Source organism: Macaca thibetana, chromosome 8 (genome assembly GCF_024542745.1).
Source record: "Macaca thibetana thibetana isolate TM-01 chromosome 8, ASM2454274v1, whole genome shotgun sequence".
Taxonomy (NCBI): Eukaryota; Metazoa; Chordata; class Mammalia; order Primates; family Cercopithecidae; genus Macaca; species Macaca thibetana.
The window spans coordinates 88,677,449-88,701,671 of NC_065585.1; the positions used below are offsets into that span (position 1 = coordinate 88,677,449).

Here is a 24,223-nt window from a genome sequence, read left to right on the forward strand (position 1 = left end):
ACTGTACTTTCATATGACTGGCCGTGCAGTAGGTTTGTTCATAGCAGCATTGCCACAAACAGGTAAGATAGACATTATGACGGCTATTTTTCAGGTCCTTTGTAATCTTACAAGACCATCATCGTTGACCAAAACAGATTATTATACCCTAAATCACTGTACATTCCAACTAGTCCTACCACCCAGCACAGGGCTTGGCACACAGTAGGTCATCAATGAATATAAGCTGGGGACAGGGGCTCACAACTGTAATCCCAGTGCTTTGGGAGGCTGAGGTAGGAGGATTGCTTGAGCCCAGAAGTTCGAGGCTGCAATGTGGTACGATTGTGCCACTGCACTCCAGTCTGGATGACAGAATGAGAACCTGTCTTAAAAATAAATAGCTGGGGACCTGGCGTGGTGGCTCACACTGTAATTCCAGCACGTTGGGAGGCTGAGGTGGGTGGATCACCTGAGGTCAGGAGTTCGAGACCAGCCTGGCCAAGATGGTGAAACCCATCTCTACTAAAAATATAAAAATTAGCCAGGCGTGGTGGCTCATGCCTGTAATCACAGCTACTGGGGAGGCTGAGGCAGGAGAATCACTTGAACTCGGGAGGTGGAGGTTGCAGTGAGCCGAGATTGTGCCATTGCACTCCAGCCTGGGTAGTAAGAGTGAGACTCCATCTCAAAAATAATAATAATAATAAAATAAAATAAATAGCTGGGTGTAGTGGTCTGCTTGTAGTTCCAGCTACTTGGGAGGCTGAGGGAGGAGGATCGCTTGAGTCCAGGAATTCTGGGTTGTAGTGTGCTATGCCTATCAGTTGTCTGCACTAAGTTTGTCATCAATTTCATGTCCTCCTGGGAATAGGAGACCAACAGGTTCCCTAAGAAGAGGTGAACCAGCCTAAGTTGGAAACGGAGCAAGTCAAAACTGCCGTACTGGTCAGTAGTGGGATCTCACCCGTAAAGAGCTACTGCATTCCAGCCTGGGCAACATAGTGAGATCCTGTCTGTATTTTAGATAATAAATACTTTTTTTTCTTTTTTTTTTGAGATGTGGTCTCTCTCTGTCACCAGGCTGGAGTGGAGTGGAATGATCTCGGGTCTTTGCAACCTCCACCTGCTGGGTTCAAGTGATTCTTGTGCCTCAGCCTCCCAAGTAGCTAGGATTATAGACGTGCACCGCCATGCCTGGCTAATTTTTGTGATTTTTTTTTTTTTTTTTAGTATAGGTGGGGTTTCTCTATGTTCCTCAGGCTGGTCTCAAATTTCTGGGCTCAAGTGACCCACCTGCCTCGGCCTCCCATAGTACTGGGATTATAGGCGTGAGCCACTTTGCCTGGCCAATAAATAAATATTAGTTGACTGAATAAACTGATACATGAAATTATGGCATTCTATTGTTACACATTTTCCATAATTGAGAACAATTCACTCCTATTTCCTGTCCAAGAGTTCTGGTTTCTTTAGGAAAGGTAAATAATTTTAAACAAAAACACTGACAACAAAATACACAGTCTCTGAGGATTGTGCCAGAAAATCATAGCAAATAGTTCTGGCTCCCGAAATCATTTTATGTTAAAAAAAAAAAAAAAAAAAAAGCCTGGAATATTTACATGCCCATTGGAATAATGATATAATGGAAGGTGATCACTCGGGACAGTAATTACTACCTCTGCCTATGTAGGTGCAAGAATGTGACTGACACACGTGTGTGCCTAGTGTTTTTCCATGACTGGAAGAAAGATGAGTGGCTATCAAGGGGGTGGCACAACCCTCGCACAGTTGTGACTTCACCATCCCATCCCCAGCAGAAGCTGGGGTCCTGCTGCCTGAGGAGCTGACAGGCCCAGCGGGGCACCTGCTCAGGGAGCCAAAGGAGTATTTGAGGTGACGCTGCCCCTCTCTTGCTTCTCTCTCTGGCTTAAACTGTCCTGGTTTTAAGCCTCCACGAAGCAGCCAGTGAGGCCGCACCACCGCACTGGCCTCCACAATCATATTTCCTTCTTGTAAACTGTATCACTACCCAGTGTTCGCAGTGATTTTAGTGATACCCCTTTCGACTTGCTAGGAACAACAGAGTCCAATGGGCACTCACCAATCTTTTATTTTTTGTTTTTTGAGATGGAGTCTTGTTCTGTTGCCCAGGCTTGAGTGCAATGGCGTGATCGTGGCTCATTGCAACCTCCACCTCCTGGGTTCAAGCGATTCTCCTTCCTCAGCCTCCCCAGTAGCTGGGATTACAGGTACCTGCCATCATGCCTGGGTAATTTTTGTATTTTTTAGAGACGGGGTTTCACCGTGTTGGTCAGGCTGGTCTTGAACTGCTGACCTCAGGTGATCCACCCACCTCGGCTTCCCAAAGTGCTGGGATTACAGGCGTGAGCCACCGTGCCTGGCCTCAAATCATTTTTCTGAGTTGAGATGCAACGGTCCCCAAACCAGGCAGGGCAAGTCTTCAGTAAACCCAGGTTCAGGGAGGCTCACATGGGCCAGCCAGGCCCAGGGCCTGTGGCTGGGCTGCAAAAGGGGCCGTGGCAGTGACCAGGCTGTGAACTGTCCCCACAGGAGGCTAGGGCTGAGTTGGGGAAAGCTTGGCATCCTCACACTCTGGCACAGTCTGATGTGCTCTGGCTGCCTCTGTTTTCTGAGACACTGGGTGTTGTGGGCTGAATGTGTCCCCACAATTCATACATCAAAGTCTTCAGCTTCAGTGCCTCCGAGTGTGACTGCAATTGGAGATCGGGTCTTTACAGCAGTCATTTAGCTCCTGTGTGGTCTGACTTCCATGTGACAGAGGAGCATCTCTTCGTGTGCGTGGCCTTTCAGCGCTTGTCACGTAGCCCAGGACTGCGCTTCTTCGTGGTCTGAGCTCCCATACCACGCTGGGCGCTCTTGTGGTCAGCTGAAACCACCAGATTCACCCTCCACCTAGACTGCTACATCTCAGACTATGCCAGGGCGGTATTTGATCAGAGATTATATGGTTAATAGCATACAGATATGATTAGCAGCATACATGTTTTTGCATATTTGAATGTGGATACATAAAATGGGTTTTTCTGGATCACAATCTGGATGTCCTCCGTTTGAATCAAATCCACCCCTGGGACTAAAAGGTCTTGCATATTCTTCAAGCTGTTGGGGTGCAGGTCCACATGCCCTTATCCATAATGCTGAAATCCAAAAGACGCTACAATCCAAAAGATCTTTTAAGAACTCATTTGGTGGCAAAACCTGAGCCGAAGCTATTTATAGGCTATCGTCATTCCACTTAGTGTGAATATTCAGGCATTTTTATGCAGATATGTTTTGATTAAAGATTTCTTACTCGGCTGGGCGTGCTGGATCATGCCTGTAATCTCAGCACTTTGGGAAGCTGAGGCAGGTGGATCACCTGAGGTCAGGAGTTCAAGACCAGCCTGGCCAACATGGTGAAACCCCATCTCTACTAAAAAATACAAAATTAGCTGGGCATGGTGGCACATGCCTGGAATCCCAGCTACTCGGAAGGCTGAGGCAGGAGGATCGCTTGAACCCGGGAGGCAGAGGTTGCTGTGAGCTGAGATCATGCCACTGCACTCAAGCCTAGGCGACGGAGCAAGACTCCATCTCAAAACAAAACAAAACAATGAAAAAGATTTCTTCCTCAGTGTTCACTGAGGCTTTACCACCAAATATTCAATATACTCACTGTATTAATTTTTTTGTTTTTATTTTTATTTATTTATTTATTTCAAGACGAAACCTTGTTCTGTCATCCAGGCTGGAGTACAGTGGCATGATCTCAGCTCACAGCAACCTCTGCCTCCCGAGTTCAAGCGATCCTCCTGCCTCAGCCTCCTGAGTAGCTGGGATTACAGGCATGCATCACCATGCCCAGTTAATTTTTTTTGTATTTTTTAACAGAGACGGGGTTTCATCATGTTTTCCAGGCTGGTCTCGAACTCCTGACCTTAGGTGATCCACCAGCCTCGGCCTCCTGAAGTGCTGGGATTACAAGCGTGAGCCACCGCCCCCAGGCCCTAATCTTTTTTTTAAAAACCTGAAATCAAAAACATACCTGACCCTAAGGGTGGTAGATAAGGGATAAAGGACCTATTGTTAAAGCCCAGCTTAAGTCTAACAACAACAACAACAAAAAAAACCACAGATCATTTTCTTGCTGTGTGACATGGTATCTACTTTTGGGGCTGTAGATTAAGGCCTTTTTTATTTCTAAAAGTTCTGCATTTACATTGAACATTGGCCAATCTAGATTATTTCTAAAGGCCTTCCAAAGACCTAGAGATAGAGGCCGCCACGATTCCCTGTCATTTCCCCCTTAAAGAGAAATATTCAAGATCCGTGAATATCTGTGGCCATCTTGGGAATTCTGTGACACTTTTTGGCACTCTGACTTGAAGTATTTAATAGAGGAAATTAAATTGGAAGGCTTTCCTCTTACATATCTATCAAGTTAAAACTTTTTGGGATAAAATTTTTATCAGTTTTAGTACATATTCATGTTATGAAATGGAACATAAATGTTATTGAAACTTAACTATTTTTTTCTTTCTTTTTTTTTTTTTTTTGTAGAGACAGGGTCTCATGATGTTGTCCTGGCTGGTCTCAAACTCCTGGCCTCAAGTGATCGTCCTGATTTAGCTTCCCAAAGTGTTGGGATTATAGGTGTGAGCCACCGTACCTGGCCAAAACATTTTATTCTGAAGTGTAGTCTCTACAAATTGTCTTCAAAAGTGTGAATGGTTAAGTTAAATTCTTGCATTACTTTTCTTCCCAAATAAAATTACTTAAGGAAAATTTTCCCCTCCCATCTGTGTGGGCTCAAGTAGTGCATCTTGAAAGTAATACCCTTGCCTACTCAGAACACTCAACTGAGTCAGGGAGATTCTACACAAAGGTGTTTCACTGGTTTTATTTCACAAGGAAACAATATGAAGTGAAGCCAATCTGTTCCTTCTGTGGCTTTAAATGCTCCCGATCCCTCAGCTGTGAAACAGCGATAGCATTGTCCAGATCTTCCCGGGTTGTTGTGTGAGTTAGAGATAATTTTTATAATTTGCCAAAGCACAAGAGGGCCCTGAGTAAAGGATGTGCGTGTGGGTATCTTTGTATGTTTATAATTACCATTTCCATCAGGAAGAACAGCAAGACTTCACCTAATCTAAAATATCTGTGGCGTTAAAATATAGGGAATAGAGAACTACAATCTCTCTTCCACCAAGCAGAAGTGGAAAATAAAGGAAGATGCTAAGAGGAAAGCTGGGCAGTTTGATCTCATCTGAGAGGTGTTCTTGGCTGAGGAAGCAGGAGACGTCCGAGAACCAGCTGTAGAACCTGGCAGTGACAGACAGAAGAACTGGGGAATGAGCCCTAGGACCAATATTTACTTTATTTGAAGGTGTCAGAAGCTGAGGTTGCAGAATTGGGTCCTTTTTAGCAGCTACCGCCCCTGGATGTAGTTTGTGAGAGGAAGGGAAATAAAGAGAAAGCAGACCCTGGCTGGGCACAGTGGCTCAGGCTTGTAATTCCAGCACTTTGGGCAGCCGAGGCAGGCGGATTGCCTGAAGTCAGGAGTGCGGGACCAGCCTTGTTAACATGGTGAAACCCCATCTCTACCAAAAATACAAAAATTAGCCAGGCCACCTGTAGTCCCAGCTACTAGGGAGGCTAGGGCAGGAGAATCGCTCCATCCAGAGAGGGGGAGGTTGCAGTGAGCTGAGATCACACCACTGCAACACCAGCCTGCATGACAAAGTGAGACTCTGTCTCAAAACAAAACAAAACAAAACAACACAACAACAACAAAAAAACAGAGAGAGAGAAAGCCAACCCCACAAGCTGACATGGAAATGAGTTTATACTTATAATGCTCTCAGTGCCCTTGATCTATCCCTGGTGTAGGCAACAAAATTAATTCCCTCCTTTTATTTATTATCCTTTTATGCACCTTGGGACAGCTAGGGTTGCTGGCTTCTGTGGCAGTGAATTTCCCCTAGAACGGGGCTTGGACAGTACACGTTCCCAGTGGCTCATCAGAAGTACTTTCTGCAAGGGGATTCTGCAGAACCTCGGGAGGTATGCCTGGAGGAGCCACGGAAGCCCCATGTGGCCCCTATTACTAAGGACACCGGTTTCCAGCCTGTGAGTCTCCTTTAGGTTCAGTGAGCTTCGTGTTCACCGGAAGGAAGGCACATTTTTTTCCTCCCTCCTTCTCTTCCACTCCCCTTTGAGAAATGAAACCATCTGAGAAAAAAAGAAGGCTGGGCTTTGCAATATGGGTCAAACCAAGTGGTAACTCTCAAGACTGAGCATACATTATATTCACCAGGGAAGGGATTTTTGGTTCTGTTTTTTTTTTTTTTTTTTTTTTTTTTTTTTTTTTTTGAGACAGGGTCTCACTCTTACCCAGGCTGGAGTGCAGTCGTGCGACCATGGCTCACTGCAGCCTCGACTTCCTGGGCTCAAGCAAACCTCCCACCTCAGCCTCCCAAGTAGCCGGGACCACAGGTGTGTGCTACCACACTTAGCTAATTTTTAAAATTTTTTGTAGAGGCAGGGACTTGCTATATTGCTCAGGCTGGTGTCTAACTCCTGAGCTGAAGCAATCCTCCTGCCTTAGCCTCCCAAAGTGCTGAGATTACAGGCATGAGCCACTAAGTCTAGTTGACTGGGGAAGCTTTTAAAATAGACTGACATACATCCCCCACTGCACAACAGCTAAGTCAGAACCTTGGAGGTAGGGAGTACGGATTCTGTCTTTCCAGTTCTGTACAATAACCTGAGGTGTGATGACATGAGCCATTTTGCACACCATTGGAGACCCTAAAATGCTACAAACACCTACTCAGCCCCTCATTATGCCTGTCTGTCACAGGGAGGCTGGAAACCTATAGCTAAGGAAAGAGACTGTGTGTGCTGTTCATCAAGGGAACATGTGACTTCCACACATGATGGACACCAGAGATGAGGCCCAAGCTGGTGACAGGCCCACATGGAGGGAAGGATCACATGCTTGATTGAGAGGGAAAGTCAAGTGGAAAATGGTAAGAAGAGGAAGGAGGAAGTGGGAGAAGCAAAACAAGGTGAAGACAAATTTAATAATTTTCTTTAAATAAATTTGTTATGCTGAAAAAAACACTTTAGTCATTTTCTAAAGACTTCTTTTTGCCTTAGGGATTCTTTATAGTTCCACTCCATGTAACATATTGGGTAATACTTGTGGTTCTGAAATAAAATACGAGCAGGGGGTGTACACAGAAAACTTACCACCATGAATCCAGGGACCAACTGTGCAGACATTATGTAATGATAATATTCTATCGTTGTGAACATGGCACTTGTGAATCAATAATTTTAGAATATTTTAGAAAGGACATTTTTAAAAAATCACATAGGAAACGAAGTTAAAATTTAGAGAAAAGTAGAATATTTTATCCCATCTTCTAAGCACCTCAAGCCTAAACAAAACACACAGAATGAAATTTTAATGATGCCTGTTAAGCCTATTTGAAAACAAATTCTATCTGGCTCCCATAAACGGATGTTCAGACGTTGAGGTGATCAACTCCTTGGTTCTCCAATCTGAAATGCTCAAAGGAAGGAGGTAGAACTTGGGCAAGTTTAAAGTATGTAGCTCTATTGAATCACTTCTAACCACCCCACCCCCAATTAATGACCAGTTTTTACACTGACCACAGCTGAAAATGTAAACACAAATAAAAAGCTTGAGATGTTATTGGACGAGGTGTATTAAAATAAAATCAAAAATAGAAATATTAGGTATATACACGACAGCATAAGTGAAACACATAACGTGATACAGAAATTTCCGTTCAAAGCTTACAGGAGAAAAATTTAGTAAACAAAACGGCTTGAACCTCCCGCCACATGGCTCACTAGAGCCTCCTAGTCACTTACGTTCCTTCATATCCTTGGGTATAAATAGTCTCATACACATGCTACACAATTTAGAAAAGATTGCTGAATCATAAAAATAGCCCCAAACGTGGCACTTTAACTTTCTAGAGTACAACTAAAATTAATACTTGATCTTTAACATAATGTTCAAATCTTTGAAGCAACAAAAGAAACTCTTATGTTTTAGAAGGCCCTATAAGGTTCTTCAGAGATTAGAATCTTAGTTCTTCCAAACTACACTGTCAAAACAAATCTGGATATAGGAAATTGTGGAAATGAAAAAGCTGGACCCTTAAAAATATTCCTTCTAAACACAGAGCAGTTTCTGAGGCTCTTCTCCCTTTCCTGGGAGGTCCAGGTGAGCCCGGTGCCCTCGGGTGCACATTGCACGGCACGGCAGCTGTGTGTGCTCACGGGCTCTTCTTGCTGGAAGAGACAGAGATGTGCACGCCACTCCTGTGGCATGTCTAGCAGGTCTGAGCAGTGTTCACGGGAGAAAAATGTTTAACAATCTCAGATTTTGGGAGGTAGGGAAAAAAAAAACACATCGAAATCTGGAAAAGACATTTTTAAGCTGCTGACTTCACCTGCAAAATCTAACAGGTTGGATTAGTAATTTTTTTTTTTTTTTAACAAGTAAGCCAAAGCATAGAGAAAAATACAAAGAGATGTCATGCTATGTATCTGGTTATTTTAGCTTTATAAATGAGTTTAGTTCTGATATTATTGGGGATTCATTGCAATGGTCTCTGAAACTTTGAGTCCTATGTCCATTTGTAAACATAGAGCTAGCTGGGTGTATTTTTGGAGGGAATAGGTGTTTTCTTCTCAAAAGGCTGCACTCAGACGTTGTCAAGGAGAGTAAGATTACCAGCTGCTGAGGACAAGTCCAAGTTGCAACTGGGTGAAGCATCCATCTAAGAGTACAGAATACTTTCCCATGCAGAGGGTGTTCTTCCTGAGTAATTGAGCCTCTATTTCAGGATCCAGGCACGGCAGAAGATCCCAGCACATGAAATAATAAGTGCAACCAGTGATGGTTACTTTTCCTCTCTAAATGAGGCAGCCACCCCTGCCAGACGGACGGGTTTCTCTGTGCTCTAAGGCTGCTGCTGGTACTGCCCTTCCGTGGCTGTGTAGAAATCATCCAGAACGCTCTGTAAGTAATCAAATGTTGGTCTCTCTTCTGCCTTTTCTTTCCAGCACATTTTCATAATGTCATAGAGCTCATCTGGGCAGTTCTCCACACGGGGCATCCTGTAGCCCTGGGACAGGGCGGTCATCACGTCGGCATTAGTTCTCCCTAGGGTGGGAAAAACAAAAACAAAAAAGAAAAACCATGCCGTTTAGAAAGCTGGCAGAGGGTCAAGTACTGCAGTGGTTTTTTGCTCCTCACGTCCTGCAACCATGATTGAAACAAGCTTTACTGAGGCTGTTAGGGGTTGAACGGCATCCTCCCAAAATTCCTAGGTTGAAGTCCTAGCCCTCAGTACACCTTAGAAGTGACTGCACCATATTTAGAGATAAAGCCTTCATAGAGGTAACCAAGTTAAAATGATGGCCAGGCGCGGTAGCTTATGCCTGCAATCCCAGCACTCTGGGAGGCTGAGGTGGGGGGATCACCTGAGGTCAGGAGTTTGAGACCAGCCTGACCAACATGGAGAAACCCCATCTCTACTAAAAACCACAAAATTAGCTGGGCGTGGTGGCGCATGCCTGTAATCCCAGCTACTAGGGAAGGCTGAGGCAGGAGAATCCCTTGAACCCAGGAGGTGGAGGTTGCGGTGAGCCGAGATCGTGCCATTGTACTCCAGCCTGGGCAACAAGAGCAAAACTCCGTCTCAAAAATAAATAAAATAAAATAAAATAAAATAAAATAAAATAAAATAAAATGAGGCCATTTGGGTGGGTCTTAATCCAATATGACTAATATTCTTATAAGAGGAGATTAGAACACAGACTAGTACAGGGGAAAGGCCATGTGAAGACACAGGGAGAAGGCGGCCATCTTAAAGTCTAGGAGAGAGGCCTCGCTCGGGAGAAACCAACCCGGCCAGCACCTAGACCTTGGACTTTGAAACTCCAGAACCCTGGAAAAATAAATGTCTGTTGTTTAAATTACCCAGTGTGTTGTATTGTTATGGCAGCCCTTGCCAACTAATACAGAAGCTAAGGAAATTTCTGCAAGCAACTCAATAAATAAATTTTAGTATGGAGGGGATCAAGACAGCATTCAGTTTGCCAAAATCTGTTAAGTAGGAGCCACAGCCAAGTTCTCTTTAATAACAAAAGGATATTGGACTTGCCTGACATTTCACATAAGTCACCTAAATTCAATCCTAACTCTTAACTTTAATTACGTTTGCGGGGTAGCATTCTTTCAGCTTCAACCTGTAGTGTATTTATATTAAAAACAAATTTTACCATATATTATCTTATACAGACATTTTTCAAAAATTGGCTTTTCATTTAATAATTGGTATTTTCATTTACTTAAAGTCAACATCCTTAAGTCAGCCCGACCAATTGATTACATGCTTGCCAAATAGTTAAAAACTTAGGGATTAATTTGGAAAATAATGATGGTTCAGTTAATCTGAAGGACACTTGTCTGTAGTTTGTACTACATATCTCGTGGATGTCACTGTCTTTTAAGAGCGAGATATTAATTGAGGAGGAAAACTGAACCCCAATCATAGTCTCAAGTGGAGCTACTTCACAGACACAGTTAATTGTTCCAATCTGCAGTACCTGGCCAGAGTGACAGCTCACTCTGACTCTGGATTTGCATATTCTTGACCTCCAGGAGAGAAGTAAGGTGCTCATTACTCCTCTAGAGCTCTGCAAAAGGCCTGGTAATAGAGGATTTTTAAATGTGGTCAAATGTCTCAGAGTAATTCAGAAACTGAACTGTCAATCTTTGATCCTGAGAATAGCTTCAAGGGGTAAAAAAGATTATAATAATAACATTTTCCTGCATGATAAAGGAGATTAATCCTTTAATTATATCCTTATCTAGCAGTACCTATCCACACCTGTATGTTTTGCATATTTTGTGGATACCCTGTTCTGTAGGATGTGAACTTCTCTAGAGAAGACTGTATTTCACGCAAAGTATATACAATTTCTGGCACATGAGAGGGGCTGCATTCATCACAACTAATTTCCTTTCCATAGCTATCTCTTTTTCAAAGCTGTATATTTTACCATCCGTGGTCACTGGAAGGATTCGAAATAAGTGGCAGCTTTAGGGGAAATGGTTTTTACCAGATTTGAAACAGAACCTTGTTTTGAATGTATTCTCTAATCAGTGTTTTCCAAATTGCGCGGCACTATCCGCATTTGGGATCAACAATTTGGGATCAACAAATTGATTTTTTTAGGGTACTACTAGTTTTTTTTTTTTTTTTTTTTAGGCAGAGTCACCCTCTTTCACCCAGGCTGGAGTGCAGTGGTGAGATCTCGCCTCACTGCAACCTCCCCCTCCCAGGTTCAAGTGATTCTCCTGCCTCAGCCTCCCAAGTAGCTGGGATTACAGGTGCCCACTACTATGCCAGGCTAATTTTTATATTTTTAGTAGAGACAGGGTTTCACCATGTTGGCCACGCTGGTCTCAAACTCCCGACCTCAAGTGATCTGCCCATCTTGGCCTCCCAGAGTGCTGGATTAAAAGCGGGAGCCACCGCATCCAGCCGACTACCAGTATTTTAAAAAATGAATTATAACAGAATAAAACAGAAAAGGTCAGAAAGCACTGCACAAAGGAAAGGTCAATATGGTTTTACGAAACATTTGCTTTTTTTTTTTTTTTTTTTTTTTTTTTTTTTTTTGAGACGGAGTCTCGCTCTGTTGCCCAGGCTGGAGTGCAATGGCCAGATCTCAGCTCACTGCAAGCTCCGCCTCCCGGGTTTACGCCATTCTCCTGCCTCAGCCTCCGGAGTAGCTGGGACTACAGGCGCCCGCCACCTCGCCCGGCTAGTTTTTTGTATTTTTTTAGTAGAGAGGGGGTTTCACCGGGTTAGCCAGGATGGTCTCGATCTCCTGACCTCGTGATCCGCCCGTCTCGGCCTCCCATAGTGCTGGGATTACAGGCTTGAGCCACCGCGCCCGGCCGAAACATTTGCTTTATATACAGAGTAGGTTTCTGTGTATTTCTCACAACGCCTTATGGCCAGTGAACTTTGAGATCCTCTGCCTTTAACTTACCTTTTTTCATCTAAGGACACAGTGACCTTTCCTGAATTTAAACCCCTGAAAGAAGACATGATCATTTCTGTCTTGGAAGAGCCCTTGTTTTTGAAATTGAAAGATCCACACAAACTTTATAATGATTCAGATCTCTTGAGAATTATTTATACAGCAAATCAATTTTCCTGAGTCTAATTCTGAGTCTATCTTCAAATATTTATGTGACTAGAATTTTCTAACTAAAAGACTTCATTTGATTCTCATTGCTCAAAGCCAAAGACAGATTTGTATCATCCTCTTTATTTGGAAGTTTTAGTCTCTGTAAAATGATACAGCCTCAGCATTGCTCTGGTTCTTTTAACTAGCCAAGCTCACTTGGATAAATTTCAGGAGAAAGATCTGTGTATACTTCTACTTTCTTGGTTGAAATTCTGGGATCGTGGTGGGAGGACTAACATCCAGTATAGTATAAATAGCAACTGGACCTGCAAACTCAGTTTGGAGTATCTCTTTCACTTCCTTCCTGGAGAAACTTCAGTTGCATAAAAGGTCAGAATGCAGCCACAGCAGAAGATAAAGCTTTCTAGGTCACCCTAGCCCCACAGCAGGTTTTTTTCTTCCTGGTTCCAGTATGTTCTCCTAGCTCTGAAGGACTCTCGATGATGCTGGTAAAGGCTGGACATGCTCCACCCTGTTCGGGGAATTCGACTTGATAAGAAGAACTGGAAGAATGGAATCTGAAGCCTATCTTTTTATGTACAAGTAAAGCAACAAATGACATCCGGTATAAAATGACAAGTCTTGTGAAAGAAAGAAATAGAAGAGGAGAGGGACCTCAACCAGACCCTAAGGTTACATGTGATAGTTGGCGTTGGCCTGTTGCTAAGTTAAAAAAAGTAAACACCCATTGGCATTGGCTGGTGATCACCCATTGGCATTGGCTGGTGAACACAGTTTCATTCTCCATCCTTCCTCCTTTCGACAAGCACTTACTGAGTCCTCACTGCGGGTCATGAACTAGCACTGAGCTCTGAGACATGCAGAGATAGTTAAGACAGAGCGTTGTCCTCAAATGACACACAGCCCAGTCGGGACAGTGTCCTCACTAGGAGGAGGTGGTGGGGAGCAGGGGGTGGCATCTGGAGTGGGTAGAAATCAGCAGAGACTACAAGTTGGTAAAGGAGCAGAAGAAAGAGAAAAATGTGGCACAGCAGAGAAAAGGAACAGACAGCTAGCGACAGGGAGGAGCCCAGCTGCACCACAAACTATGACAATCTTCAGTCACACAGGGCCCCTGCGCGTGTGTATCAGGGAGAGCTAGATTATCTGGGACTACAGTCTCCCACCCAATCACACTCCTTTCAAAAGGGCAAATTATTATTACTATTATTATTTTCTGAGTTTTGCTTGTGATCACGGTGAGTGTTTGTGGCAGGACACATTTTTTGATTCTCATTCAGCTGGCATTAATATGCTAGATATATCCAGTCAGAAACAGCCAGAAAAGACATGATGCTTCAGAAAATTTTTTCACTTTCAAACCTTTCGCTTTGTATAAACAAAGCAAAACAAGACCCCAATCAGGACCCAACAAGACACCCCCACCTTTTTTTTGGGACAGGATCTCACTCTGTTGCCCAGGCTGGAGTACATGGTGCGATCATAGCTCACTGCAGCCTCAAACTCCCTGGGCTCGGTGATCCTCCCACCTCAGCCTCCTGAGATGCTGAGACTACAGGTGCATACCACCATACCCTGGTAATTTTTAAATTATTTTGTAGAGGCAGGGTCTTGCTATGTTGTCCAGGCTGGTCTCAAATTCCTGGCCTCAAGAAATCCACCTGCTTCGGCCTCCCAAAGTGCTGGGATTACAGGCATGAGCCACCATGCCCAGCCAGACCCCTCTTTTTTTCTGTATAAAATTTATAGAGAAATATAATCATAGTTTTGGTTTTAAGATAATGAAGTAAAGATCTTTTGCCTCCTCCCCACTTTTTTTTTTTCCTGTAATTCATCCCAAAACAAAAAAGAGAACAAGAAATAGAAACTTAAACTCCATCTCTGATGATGCTAAGAGACACCTGGCAGCCAGAGGAAGAAGTGGTCTGAGCCAAGAGGAAGAAAGTGCAACCATCATGCCTGCAGAGAGGGGCACTGACAACAGGCAAGATGGCCCATCCCAACTCACCCCGGGAAGGTGCACACTGTGTGGCCAGCACAACCACGAGGGAGGGAGGCCAGCGCCGAGGGCAGGACAGTACCTGGAACCCACTTGGCAGTGCCCAGGTGAATGCTGGGAGAAACAATGGAGAAGCTTCATGCAGGGAATGCTGGGCCCAAGTGGAGGTGGGGAAAGCATGGTATGGAAGACCAGGAGTGAGGAGAGAGGCTGAAGACATGGACCACACCATTCACGGACCTTGAGGGTTATGCTGAGTGAAATAAACCAGACACTAGGGCAAAACTGTATGACTCTCCTTATAGGATGTCTCTAGAGTAGAAACTGAGAACACTGGTTGCCTATGGGGAGAGAATTGTGTGGCTGGGAATAGAGTGGAGGATCTTTCAGCTTATACCTCTTTGTATCTCTTGAATTTAACACCATATGGCTGGCCAGGCATGGTGGCTCACACCTGTAATTCCAGCACTTTGGGAGGTTGAGGAGGGAGGATCACTTGACCCAGGAGTTAGAAACCAGCCTGGGCAACATAGTGAGACCCTGTCTCTACAAAAAATTTATAAATTAGCTGGGTGTTGTGGCATGCGCCTGTAGTCCCAGCTACTCAGGAGGCTTAGGCGGGAGGATCACTTGAACTCAGGAGTTAAAGGCTGCAGTGAGCTATGATCATGCCACTGCACTCCAGCCCAGGTGACAGAGCAAGACCCTGTCAAATAAACAAATAAATGAAAACTAAAAGTATGTGGCCATATTCTTATCTAATAATAAGTGGAAAAAACCTAAGAGATAAAAGTTATGAGTAGAATATTTAGAACTATATGCAGCAAATGCTAGAATAAGGAATCAAAATTCCTGAAAGTAGATTCCTTTGAGGAGCACCTGCAGGTGTGGGGTAATTTTTCATTAGAAGTCTTTTTGTGACCAGGAGCGGTGGCCCATGCCTTTAATCCCTGCAGGGAGGATGAGGTGGGTGGATCACCTGAGGTCAGGAGTTCAAGACCAGCCTGGCCAATATGGTGAAACCCCGTCCCTACTAAAAATACAAAAATTAGCTGGGCTTGGTGGTGAACACCTGTAGTCCCAGTGACTTGGGAGGTTGAGGCAGGAGGATTGTTTGAACCCAGGAGGTGGAGGTTGCAGTGAGCCAAGATCGCACCACTGCACTCCAGTCTGGGTGACGGAGCGAGACTGTCTCAAAAAAAAAAAGTCTTTCTGTAGTACTTTTTAAATGTGCATATATTACTTAGATAAGAATAAAATATTTAATAAAAATATCACTGTAAAAAAATTAGAAATTTCAGAAATTCATCAAGAAGAAAATTAATATAATCTATTATCTCTTGACCCAAGGTTAACAACATTTTGGTATATTATATTAGTCTTTCTTTCTCCTCTAAAAATGTGTTTGCTTTGTATGTGACTTTCTTTTTTCTTTTTTGTTTTCCCTGCTTTCTTTTATTTCCTTTTTATTTTACAAAGCTAAGTATATGATATGGCTTCTTCTTCTTCTTCTTTTTTTTTTTTTGAGACAGAGTCTTGCTTTGTCGCTCAGGCTGGAGTACAGTGGCGCTTCTCGGCTCACTACAGCCTCTGCCTCCGGGGTTCAAGCATTCAAGTGATTCTCTGCCTCAACTTCTCAAGTAGCTAGGATTACAGGCGTTCGCCACCACGCCAGGCTAAACTTTTTTGTATTTTTTGTAGAGATAGGGTTTTGCCATGTTGTCCACGCTGGTCTCGAACTCCTGGCCTCAAGTGATCCACCCAAGTTGGGATTACAGGCATCAGCCACCATACCTGGCCTGTATAGCTTCTAAAGTACTTTAAAAACAAACAAAACATAGCCAGCAGTTTACTGGGTAAAGAAAATACTTTCAGATAATTCCATTAATCAGTAGATTCTCTCCCATACGCAGTTTTACAACAGTGTGGAAAATGGCATGTTTTGGCAATGTTTACCAATTTCTATGCTCTCTATGAATCAAGTCCTCTCATGTGAAGTAAATAGGATTGCTTATGTTTATAAACGTAATGGTAGAGGCTCTTGTAACATACAACTCTCGTGCCTAAAAAATTTACTGATCCAGATCTCCTCAAGACATCTCACATTCCCAGTCCCTCCAGGGACAAGCCAATCAGGGAACAGACCAGTCGATGGATTCTGTTGGGTTCTTCCATATAGAGAGAAATATATTTTTGTGATTCTGACCATTTTTCTACTGGTTCTTTTTTTATTATTTTATTTTATTTTTGAGATGGAGTCTCGCTCCCGTCACGTAGGCTAGAGTGCAGTGGTGCGATCTTGGCTCACTGCAACCTCTACCTCCTGGGTTCAAGTGATTCTCCTTCCTCAGCCTCCTGAGTAGCTGGGATTACAGGCGTGTGCCACCATGCCTGGCTAATTTTTATTTTTAGTTATTTATTTATATATATATATATATTTGAGACAGAGTCTCACTCTGTCGCCCAGGCTGGAGTGCAGTGGTGCGATCTCAGCTCACTGCAAGCTCCACCTCCTAGGTTCATGCCATTCTCCTGCCTCAGCCTCCCGAGTAGCTAGGACTACAGGCGCCTGCCACCACCCCTGGCTAATTTTTTGTATTTTTAGTAGAGTCGGGGTTTCACCGTATTAGCCAGGATGGTCTTGACCTCCTAACCTTGTGATCCACCCGCCTTAGCCTCCCAAAGTGTTGGGATTACAGGCGTGAGCCACAGCACCCGGCCTAATTTTTATATTTTTAGTAGAGATGGGGTTTTGCCATGTTGGCCAGGCTGGTCTTGAACTCCTGACCTCAGGTGATCCACCTGCCTCAGCCTCCCAAAGTGCTAGGAATACACGCGTGAGCTGCCCGCCTGGCTGGTCCTTTTTTTAAAAAAATGACTTTTCACCCCAAATATTTCCAAACCCTGGGCATTGCTCACATCAGCTGAGGGGTCTTGAGAGGCACACGGATCTGGGGCTCAGAGCAGCTTTGCCACCAGCGAGGGGTTCAATCACCTTCTCAAGCCTCAGGGGCCATGGCGGCATGTCACATGCAGCACACCACACGTATCACAGAACATTCTTTTATGATATTATATGTTTATTTTATCAGGTGTCAGATTATATACCTAATCTGACTATATAATCTTTCTCTACAGATTATAGAAAGAGATGTAGGCATAGATGGAGATAGACATATATAACATCAGACATCAGGGCTGATTAGAAATATGTTTCCTATTTTGCAGCAATATTAATTCATTAACCTCAGTGTCTAGAGCAGCTGGAAGATGAAACGCTGGCACTAAAGGGATTTCCTAGGACTGCCGGTCCACTGTGCAGGCAGACACCACCCAAAGGCTTTCAGCTGCCAGCTGGTCCCTGCCCCAGTTTCTCTGTGGCTCATCCCCACATGCAGCAGTAGTGACGGGAGCATGCAGACTGTGTGGCTGCTTTGTCTAAAAGCCTTCCCTGGCTTGCATCTCAGCAGAGTAAGAGGGACTGCTCTCACATGGCCAGTAAGTCTCTCCCTGAGCCACTCTAACCCCCAGCTCCATAGCCTTCTGCTTTCTCATCCATTGACTGTCTAGAGATCAAATGGCCTAGGTGAGTCATTCATTCATTCATTCATTCATTCACCCATCCATCCATCAAATACTCACAGAGGCCCAAACCACGCTGGCCTCCTGCTCCTGTTGGTCAAGTCTATGCTCTGGCTGCTCTCCCCATGGGGACATGCAGACCTCAGAGAGCCCAAGGCTCCCTCCCTCACATCTCTGAGTCCCTGCTGCTGCCAGGACCATGGAATAAAACCAGCAGCTCCCCACCCCCTTCTGTGAGTACTTGCCAATCCCTAAGCCACTCCATGCAGGCTCCACACCACTCTCACCATCCTACAGGCTGGCTGTGTGTTTGACAACCATCAGTCTCTCTCCACTACAGCATTCACTCTGAAGGACATGGGCAGATACCATGGCATCCTAGCAGCTGAGAGTGCCTAGCATACTCAAATATTTTTTGAAGAGGAGAATGATTTAAATATTAAAAACTTAATTTTAAATTCCCCTCATGCAAACATTTTGTTGATAGTCAAACATGAATGAAAATATGAAAGCTCTGGGAGAAATCCCTCTTCTTGGTTTTTTTTGTTTTTTTTTTTTTTTTTTTTTGAGACGGCGTCTCACTCTGTCGCCAGGGCAGACAGTGATCTCAGCTCACTGCAACCTTGGCCTCCTGGGTTCAAGTGATTCTCCTGCCTCAGCCTCCCGAGTAGCTGGGATTACAGGTGCCCAACACTACGCCCAGCTGATTTTTTGTATTTTTAGTAGTGACGGGGGTTTCACCATGTTGGCCAGGCTGGTCTTGAACTCCTGACCTCGTGATTCGCCCACCACGGCCTCCCAAAGTGCTGGGATTACAGGTGTGTGCCACCGCGCCTGGCCGAAATCCCTCTTCTTAACCATGCCAGCACAGACCATGGAAAAAGGGAGGGATGGACAGAATCTGGCTCTGCAGGCTTCAGGTATTAGGAATCTGGAAATAAATACTGAATGATGCCCTCACTGATACCAGTATGTTAAAGAGCAGAAGGGCCTCGCACTGATAAACAAAGGTGGTTATTTCCTGAAGAGAGAGAGACTCCAGGGCACTTATTACAAAACCAATTGTGAAGCATTGGAAATCCTCGTCTCCATGTGGGTTTCCTCCTCCGTCAGGGGGACTGCCTTGGAGGAGCCCCTGTGTCTATCCATCCTCATCTCAATACCAACAACCATGCCAGGAACATTCTAGTATGTGGTGGAATTAATCAGTGCAGAAAAAGAACACACATTCAATAAAATAAGAAGGCAAAGAAGTGTCTAAGCACTTTTAGAACAATTTATGCTAAAGATAGTGAAAATAAAAATCAAGTCTTTTTTTTTTTTTTTTTTTTTTTTGAGACAGAGTCTCACTCTGTTGCCAAGGCTGGAGTACAATGGCGCGATCTCAGCTCACTACAACCTCCACCTCCCGGGTTCGAGCAATTCTCCTGCCTCAGCCTCCCGAGTAGCTGGGATTACAGGCGTGCGCCACCATGCCTGGCTAATTTTGTACTTTTAGTAGAGACGGGGTTTCTCCATGTTGGTCAGGCTGGTCTCAGACTCCTGACCTCAGGTGATCCGCCTGCCTTGGCCTCCCAAAGTGCTGGGATTACAGGCGTGATCCACCACTCCCGGCCCATGACAATCAAGTTCTGGCTCAAAGCACTTATTCTTTGCTATCGGGTAGATGAAGTTATTATTACTTTTTAATGCCTTCATGCAACCTGACTTTTTCTCATTTATACCACTTGATTGTAAATAGCTAAGTAAACCATACCTGGGTAGGGAATTTTCCCATAGGTGACGATTTCGTATAGGAGGATTCCAAAGGACCACACATCAGACTTAATAGTGAAACATCCAAAGTTGATTGCTTCTGGAGCCGTCCACTTAATAGGGAACTTAGCACCTAAGGAAGAAGATATGTGGTTCTTACTTGGGTATTTAAGCTTAAACAAAAAGTCATGAACATGTGACCCCACACTTTCTTTTCTTTTCTTTTCTTTTTTTTTTTTTGAGGCGGCGTTTCACTCTTGTCACCCAGGCTGGAATATAATGGTGTGATCTCAGCTCACTGCAACCTCCACCTCCCAGGTTCAAGCAATGCTCCTGCCTTAGCGTCCCAAGTAGCTGGGGTTAAAGGCACCTGCCACCACGGCCAGCTAATTTTTGTATTTTTAGTAGAGATGGGGTTTCACCATGTTGGCCAGGCTGGTCTTCAACTCCTAACCTCAGCTGATCTGCACGTCTTGACCTTCCAAAGTGTTGGGATTACAGGCGTGAGCCACTGCACCCAGACCATTCTTTCTTCTTTTGATTTCTTTTTTTTTAAATTTCAATTATTTATTTTGAATAAGTAACACATACACATAGTATAAAATACAGAATGAGTTCGTGATGAAACTACATTTCTCACAAGGAGCTGGTGAGGCCAACTGATCGGGGACAGGCAGACCCAGCCCAAGGGGACATGCAGGGTCCCCTTGAGGAAGGCAGGGACTCAGGCACAGGCTGTTACTCTGGCACCCTGGAAGGCTAGGGGCTTCTACCTACCACTTAAAAAAAAATTTTTGCCTTTATTATGCCTTGGCTTAAAATTTTTTTGGTCCCCAACACAAAGTAGAAATTGGAGTAAGAACAGTAAGGACAGTAGAGAATCTCCTGGGTGTCTGTTGTATGCGAGGCAACGGCACACATTCCTGCATTACCCCCTGCCTGCCTGGAGCAGCAGTGTGCAGAGACAGCAGGCAGGACCATGGCTGGAGCTTGGCTTGGGCACCCCACAGCCCTGGTTTGAATCCCGCATCTGCTGTTTTCTGCTTGGTGTGATCCTGGCAAGTCACTTGCTGTCTTTGTGCAGCTTTGGTGCTTCCATGTGTAAACTGAGGAAACAACAAAACCTTCCTAGGTTGCTGTGAGGATTAAATGGGTTGATCTGTGGGCTTGGCACAGTGCAAACACCAGTCAAGTATGGTAATAAAGGTACCAATGAATGGTACTTACCAATGAAGGTAAGCATCATTATTGTCATCCTGAGATATGCCAGGAAGAGGATGCTGTTAGATCTAGAACGTGCGCTCTGCACTAAGCCATGGTCTTTGCCTGAGAACAGTTATTTTTGTGAAACTCTCAGCTTGTTAAATTCAATAAAACCAGTGTAACTAATTCCAGTTCAGATACTTTGAAGTTAGATTTCCTGGCTTTGAATCTTAGCTCTATCACTTACTGTGGGACCTCAAAAAGTTGCAGAATCTCTCAGTTTCCTCCTCTGTAAACTGGGAATAGTGATGATAATATTAACATCTATCACATGGGATTATTGTAAAGATAAATGAAATAATGTATGAAAAGTCCATTTACACATCATAAATGCTCAATACATTTTAGCTATTATTTTTATTTTTTATTTTTATTTTTTGAGACGGAGGCTCGCTCTGTCGCCCAGGCTGGAGTGTAGTAGAGCAATCTCTGCTCACCGCAAGCTCCGCCTCCAGGTTCATGCCCTTCTCCTGCCTCAGCCTCCCAAGTAGCTGGGACTACAGGTGCCCACCATCACGCCCGGCTAATTATTTGTATTTCTAGCAGAGACGGGGTTTCACCGTGTTAGCCAGGATTGTCTCGATCTCCTGACCTCATGATCCGCCCGTCTCGGCCTCCTAAAGTGCTGGGATTACAGGCGTGAGTCAGCGTGCCTGGCCTTAGCTATTATTTTTTTGACTCCTTTTCTTTAGATCATTCTCGTTTGCCTGCCTTTTTGCTAGAGATAATCATTAAGGTCAAGGATAAGTTAATCCACTTTCGAGAACATATGCTTGAGGCAGGAGGGGAACCATCCTACACATGATGGAAGCAGGAGATGTTCAACAAATCAAATCAATCTGCTTATTACCTCTTCCAGAAATAACAAACATGTCATTTTAAAAAAATAATAATCTTGCCAGGTGCAGTGGCTCACACTTGTAATCCCAGCACTTGGGAGGCTGAGGCAGGTGGATCACCTGAGGTCGGGAGTTCAAGACCAGCCTGATCAACATGGAAAAACCTCCCTCTACTAAAAATACAAAATTAGCTAGGTGTGGTGGCGCACGCCTGTAATCCCAGCTACTTGGAAGGCTGAGGCAGAAGAATCCCTTGAACCCAGGATGCAGAGGTTTCAGTGAGCCGAGATCATGCCATTGTATTCCAGCCTGGGCAACAAGAGTGAAACTCCGTCTCAAAAAAATAAAATAAAATAATGATAATCCTTGTTCAGCAATGCTTAGGAATTTCAAGAAAGTGCTTGTTTCTTCCAGAAGAGAGTGAGCACTGCAAACATATTGGCTCAGCTCTCATGGATGAGAGCATAAGAATCCTCAGTCATAACCACATGGGCAATCCCAGCCCAAGAAAGGCCTGTGCAGTCCCGACCGTGCTCGGCCCCCGGACAGTGTGCCACAGGCTGGGGAACTTAGGCCTCTCTGTGCATTTTTGATTCCCATATATAATTCAGAATGTGGGAAAATAAAGTAGATTTTTTGCATTATATTTAGTTCTGTGTGTATGATAATGTTCATGTTTTAATTTGTAATTAAAAGGCTGGAATAAAGAACATAGAATTAATGTTACAAACATTTCCTCCACAGCCCCATATATTCATTGTTTGAGTGAAAACTTTAACAATGTAAAATAAACAAGAATCTTGATTTGGCTGAATCTATTTGTGTTTTGTATTGCTTAATTGAAATACAACTGATAGCATTTGTAAGCCTAACAAAAGTATCATGTGGAGTTAATCAAGAGAGTACTTTCTAGAAACTATTAGAATAGAACTGTAAGCAGACAATTATGGTACAGCTTAAATGTTGTACCAAGTAAGTTTTTCTTAATGATGACTATTGCAATTGCTTTGTCAAAAACAGACAAAAACAAAATAAAACACAATAATAAAACATCTAAAGATCGTTACTGGAACATACCTTCCCTTGCTGTGTACTCATTATCTTCAATTACTCTAGCAAGGCCAAAATCTGCAATTTTGCACATGAGTGACTCGGAGACCAGGACATTAGCTGCTCGCAGGTCCCGGTGAATGTAGTTCTTCCGCTCGATGTACGCCATTCCCTCTGCAATCTGAAAACAGAAATAGGCTCTCATTTTCATATGTAGGGTAGGTGACTGGAAAGGGCCATCAAGGAAAACCAGAAAACTTATGAATTCCTGAAATCTTTTCATGTATACTATTTTGATCATTCAGGTTTTGAAGACAGTGCGTAATGGCAATCACCATTTGAGCCCTTTCTAAAATAACTGACCACTCCCCGCCAAATCTCCAATAACGGTCATCCTTAAAAAAAAAAAAAATTAGCAACAAGTCTTAACATTTTCTAATGTGTGAAGAATCTTTTTAAGACCCTGCTAAATTCATCCATGTAGATATATAGATGTCATTATGCCAGTTTTTCAAATCAGAAAACTGATAGTACAGTCTGAATGTTTGTGTCCCATTCCCTGCCCCCTACCCCAAAGTTCAAATGCTGCAATCCTGACCCCGGGGCAATAGTTATTAGGAGGTAGGGCCCTGGCAGGTGATTAGATCATGAGGGTGGAGCCCTCACGAATGGGATTAGTGCCCTTGTAAAAGAGACCCCAGAGAGCTGCCTTGCCCCTTCCACCATGTGAGGACACAGCTATATGGTGCCATCTATGAACCAGGAAGTGGCCCCTCATCAGACACGAAACCTGCCAGGGCTTTCCTTGCTCCCAGAACTGTGGGAAATAAATGTCTCTTGTTTAAGCCACCCAGTCTATGGAATTTTATTATGGCAGCCAGAACCAACTCTAAAAATAGAGTTGGAGAAAGTGACATGCTAATACAAATAAATTATTGAGTTATCAAGAACAGGATGTCCTTTCCGTCAGGTTAATCGACAGCCCATGGAACTGGTTCTCCAAGTTCTCTCTGCATATTCCCTCTAGGATAATCACAAAGATTCACTCTTTTTTTTTTTTTTTTTTTTTTTTTTTTGAGATAGTCTCACTGTGTCCCCCAGGCTGGAGTGCAGTCGCACGATATCAGCTCACTGCAACCTCCAGCTTCCTAGGTTCAAGTGATTCTCCTGACTCAGCCTCCCGAGTAGCTGGGATTACAGGCATGTGCCACCACACCTGGCTAATTTTTGTATTTTTAGTAGAGATGGGGTTTCACCAGGCTGGTCTCGAACTCTTGGCCTCAGGTGATCTACTCGCCTCAGCCTCCCAAAGTGCTGAAATTACAGGCATGAGCCACCACACCCGGCAAGATTCACTCTCATGACAAAGTATGACAGCAGGAAAGAATCCAGGATTTAAACACAACAATAACATAGGGAGGCAAAACTACTACTCGTTGCTGAATAGAAAGTGTAGTAT

At 43.9% G+C, this 24,223-nt stretch overlaps 2 protein-coding genes across 6 annotated transcripts in view; both read right to left on the minus strand.

Moving 5' to 3' along the window:
• Positions 1-24,223, minus strand: part of CHCHD7 (coiled-coil-helix-coiled-coil-helix domain containing 7) — a 1,019,570-nt gene that overhangs the window by 199,823 nt on the left and 795,524 nt on the right. The window lies entirely within an intron of this gene.
• The window catches only part of LYN (LYN proto-oncogene, Src family tyrosine kinase), a 138,774-nt gene continuing 122,272 nt past the window's right edge, over positions 7,722-24,223 (minus strand). For both annotated transcript variants that reach the window (XM_050802347.1, XM_050802346.1), the window contains exons 11-13: positions 22,792-22,945; positions 19,614-19,745; positions 7,722-9,211 (exon numbers count right to left, since the gene is read on the minus strand). In XM_050802347.1, the coding sequence (XP_050658304.1) occupies positions 9,009-9,211; positions 19,614-19,745; positions 22,792-22,945 (489 nt within the window). In that variant the 3' untranslated portion in view covers positions 7,722-9,008. The remainder of the gene's footprint in view (positions 9,212-19,613; positions 19,746-22,791; positions 22,946-24,223) is intronic.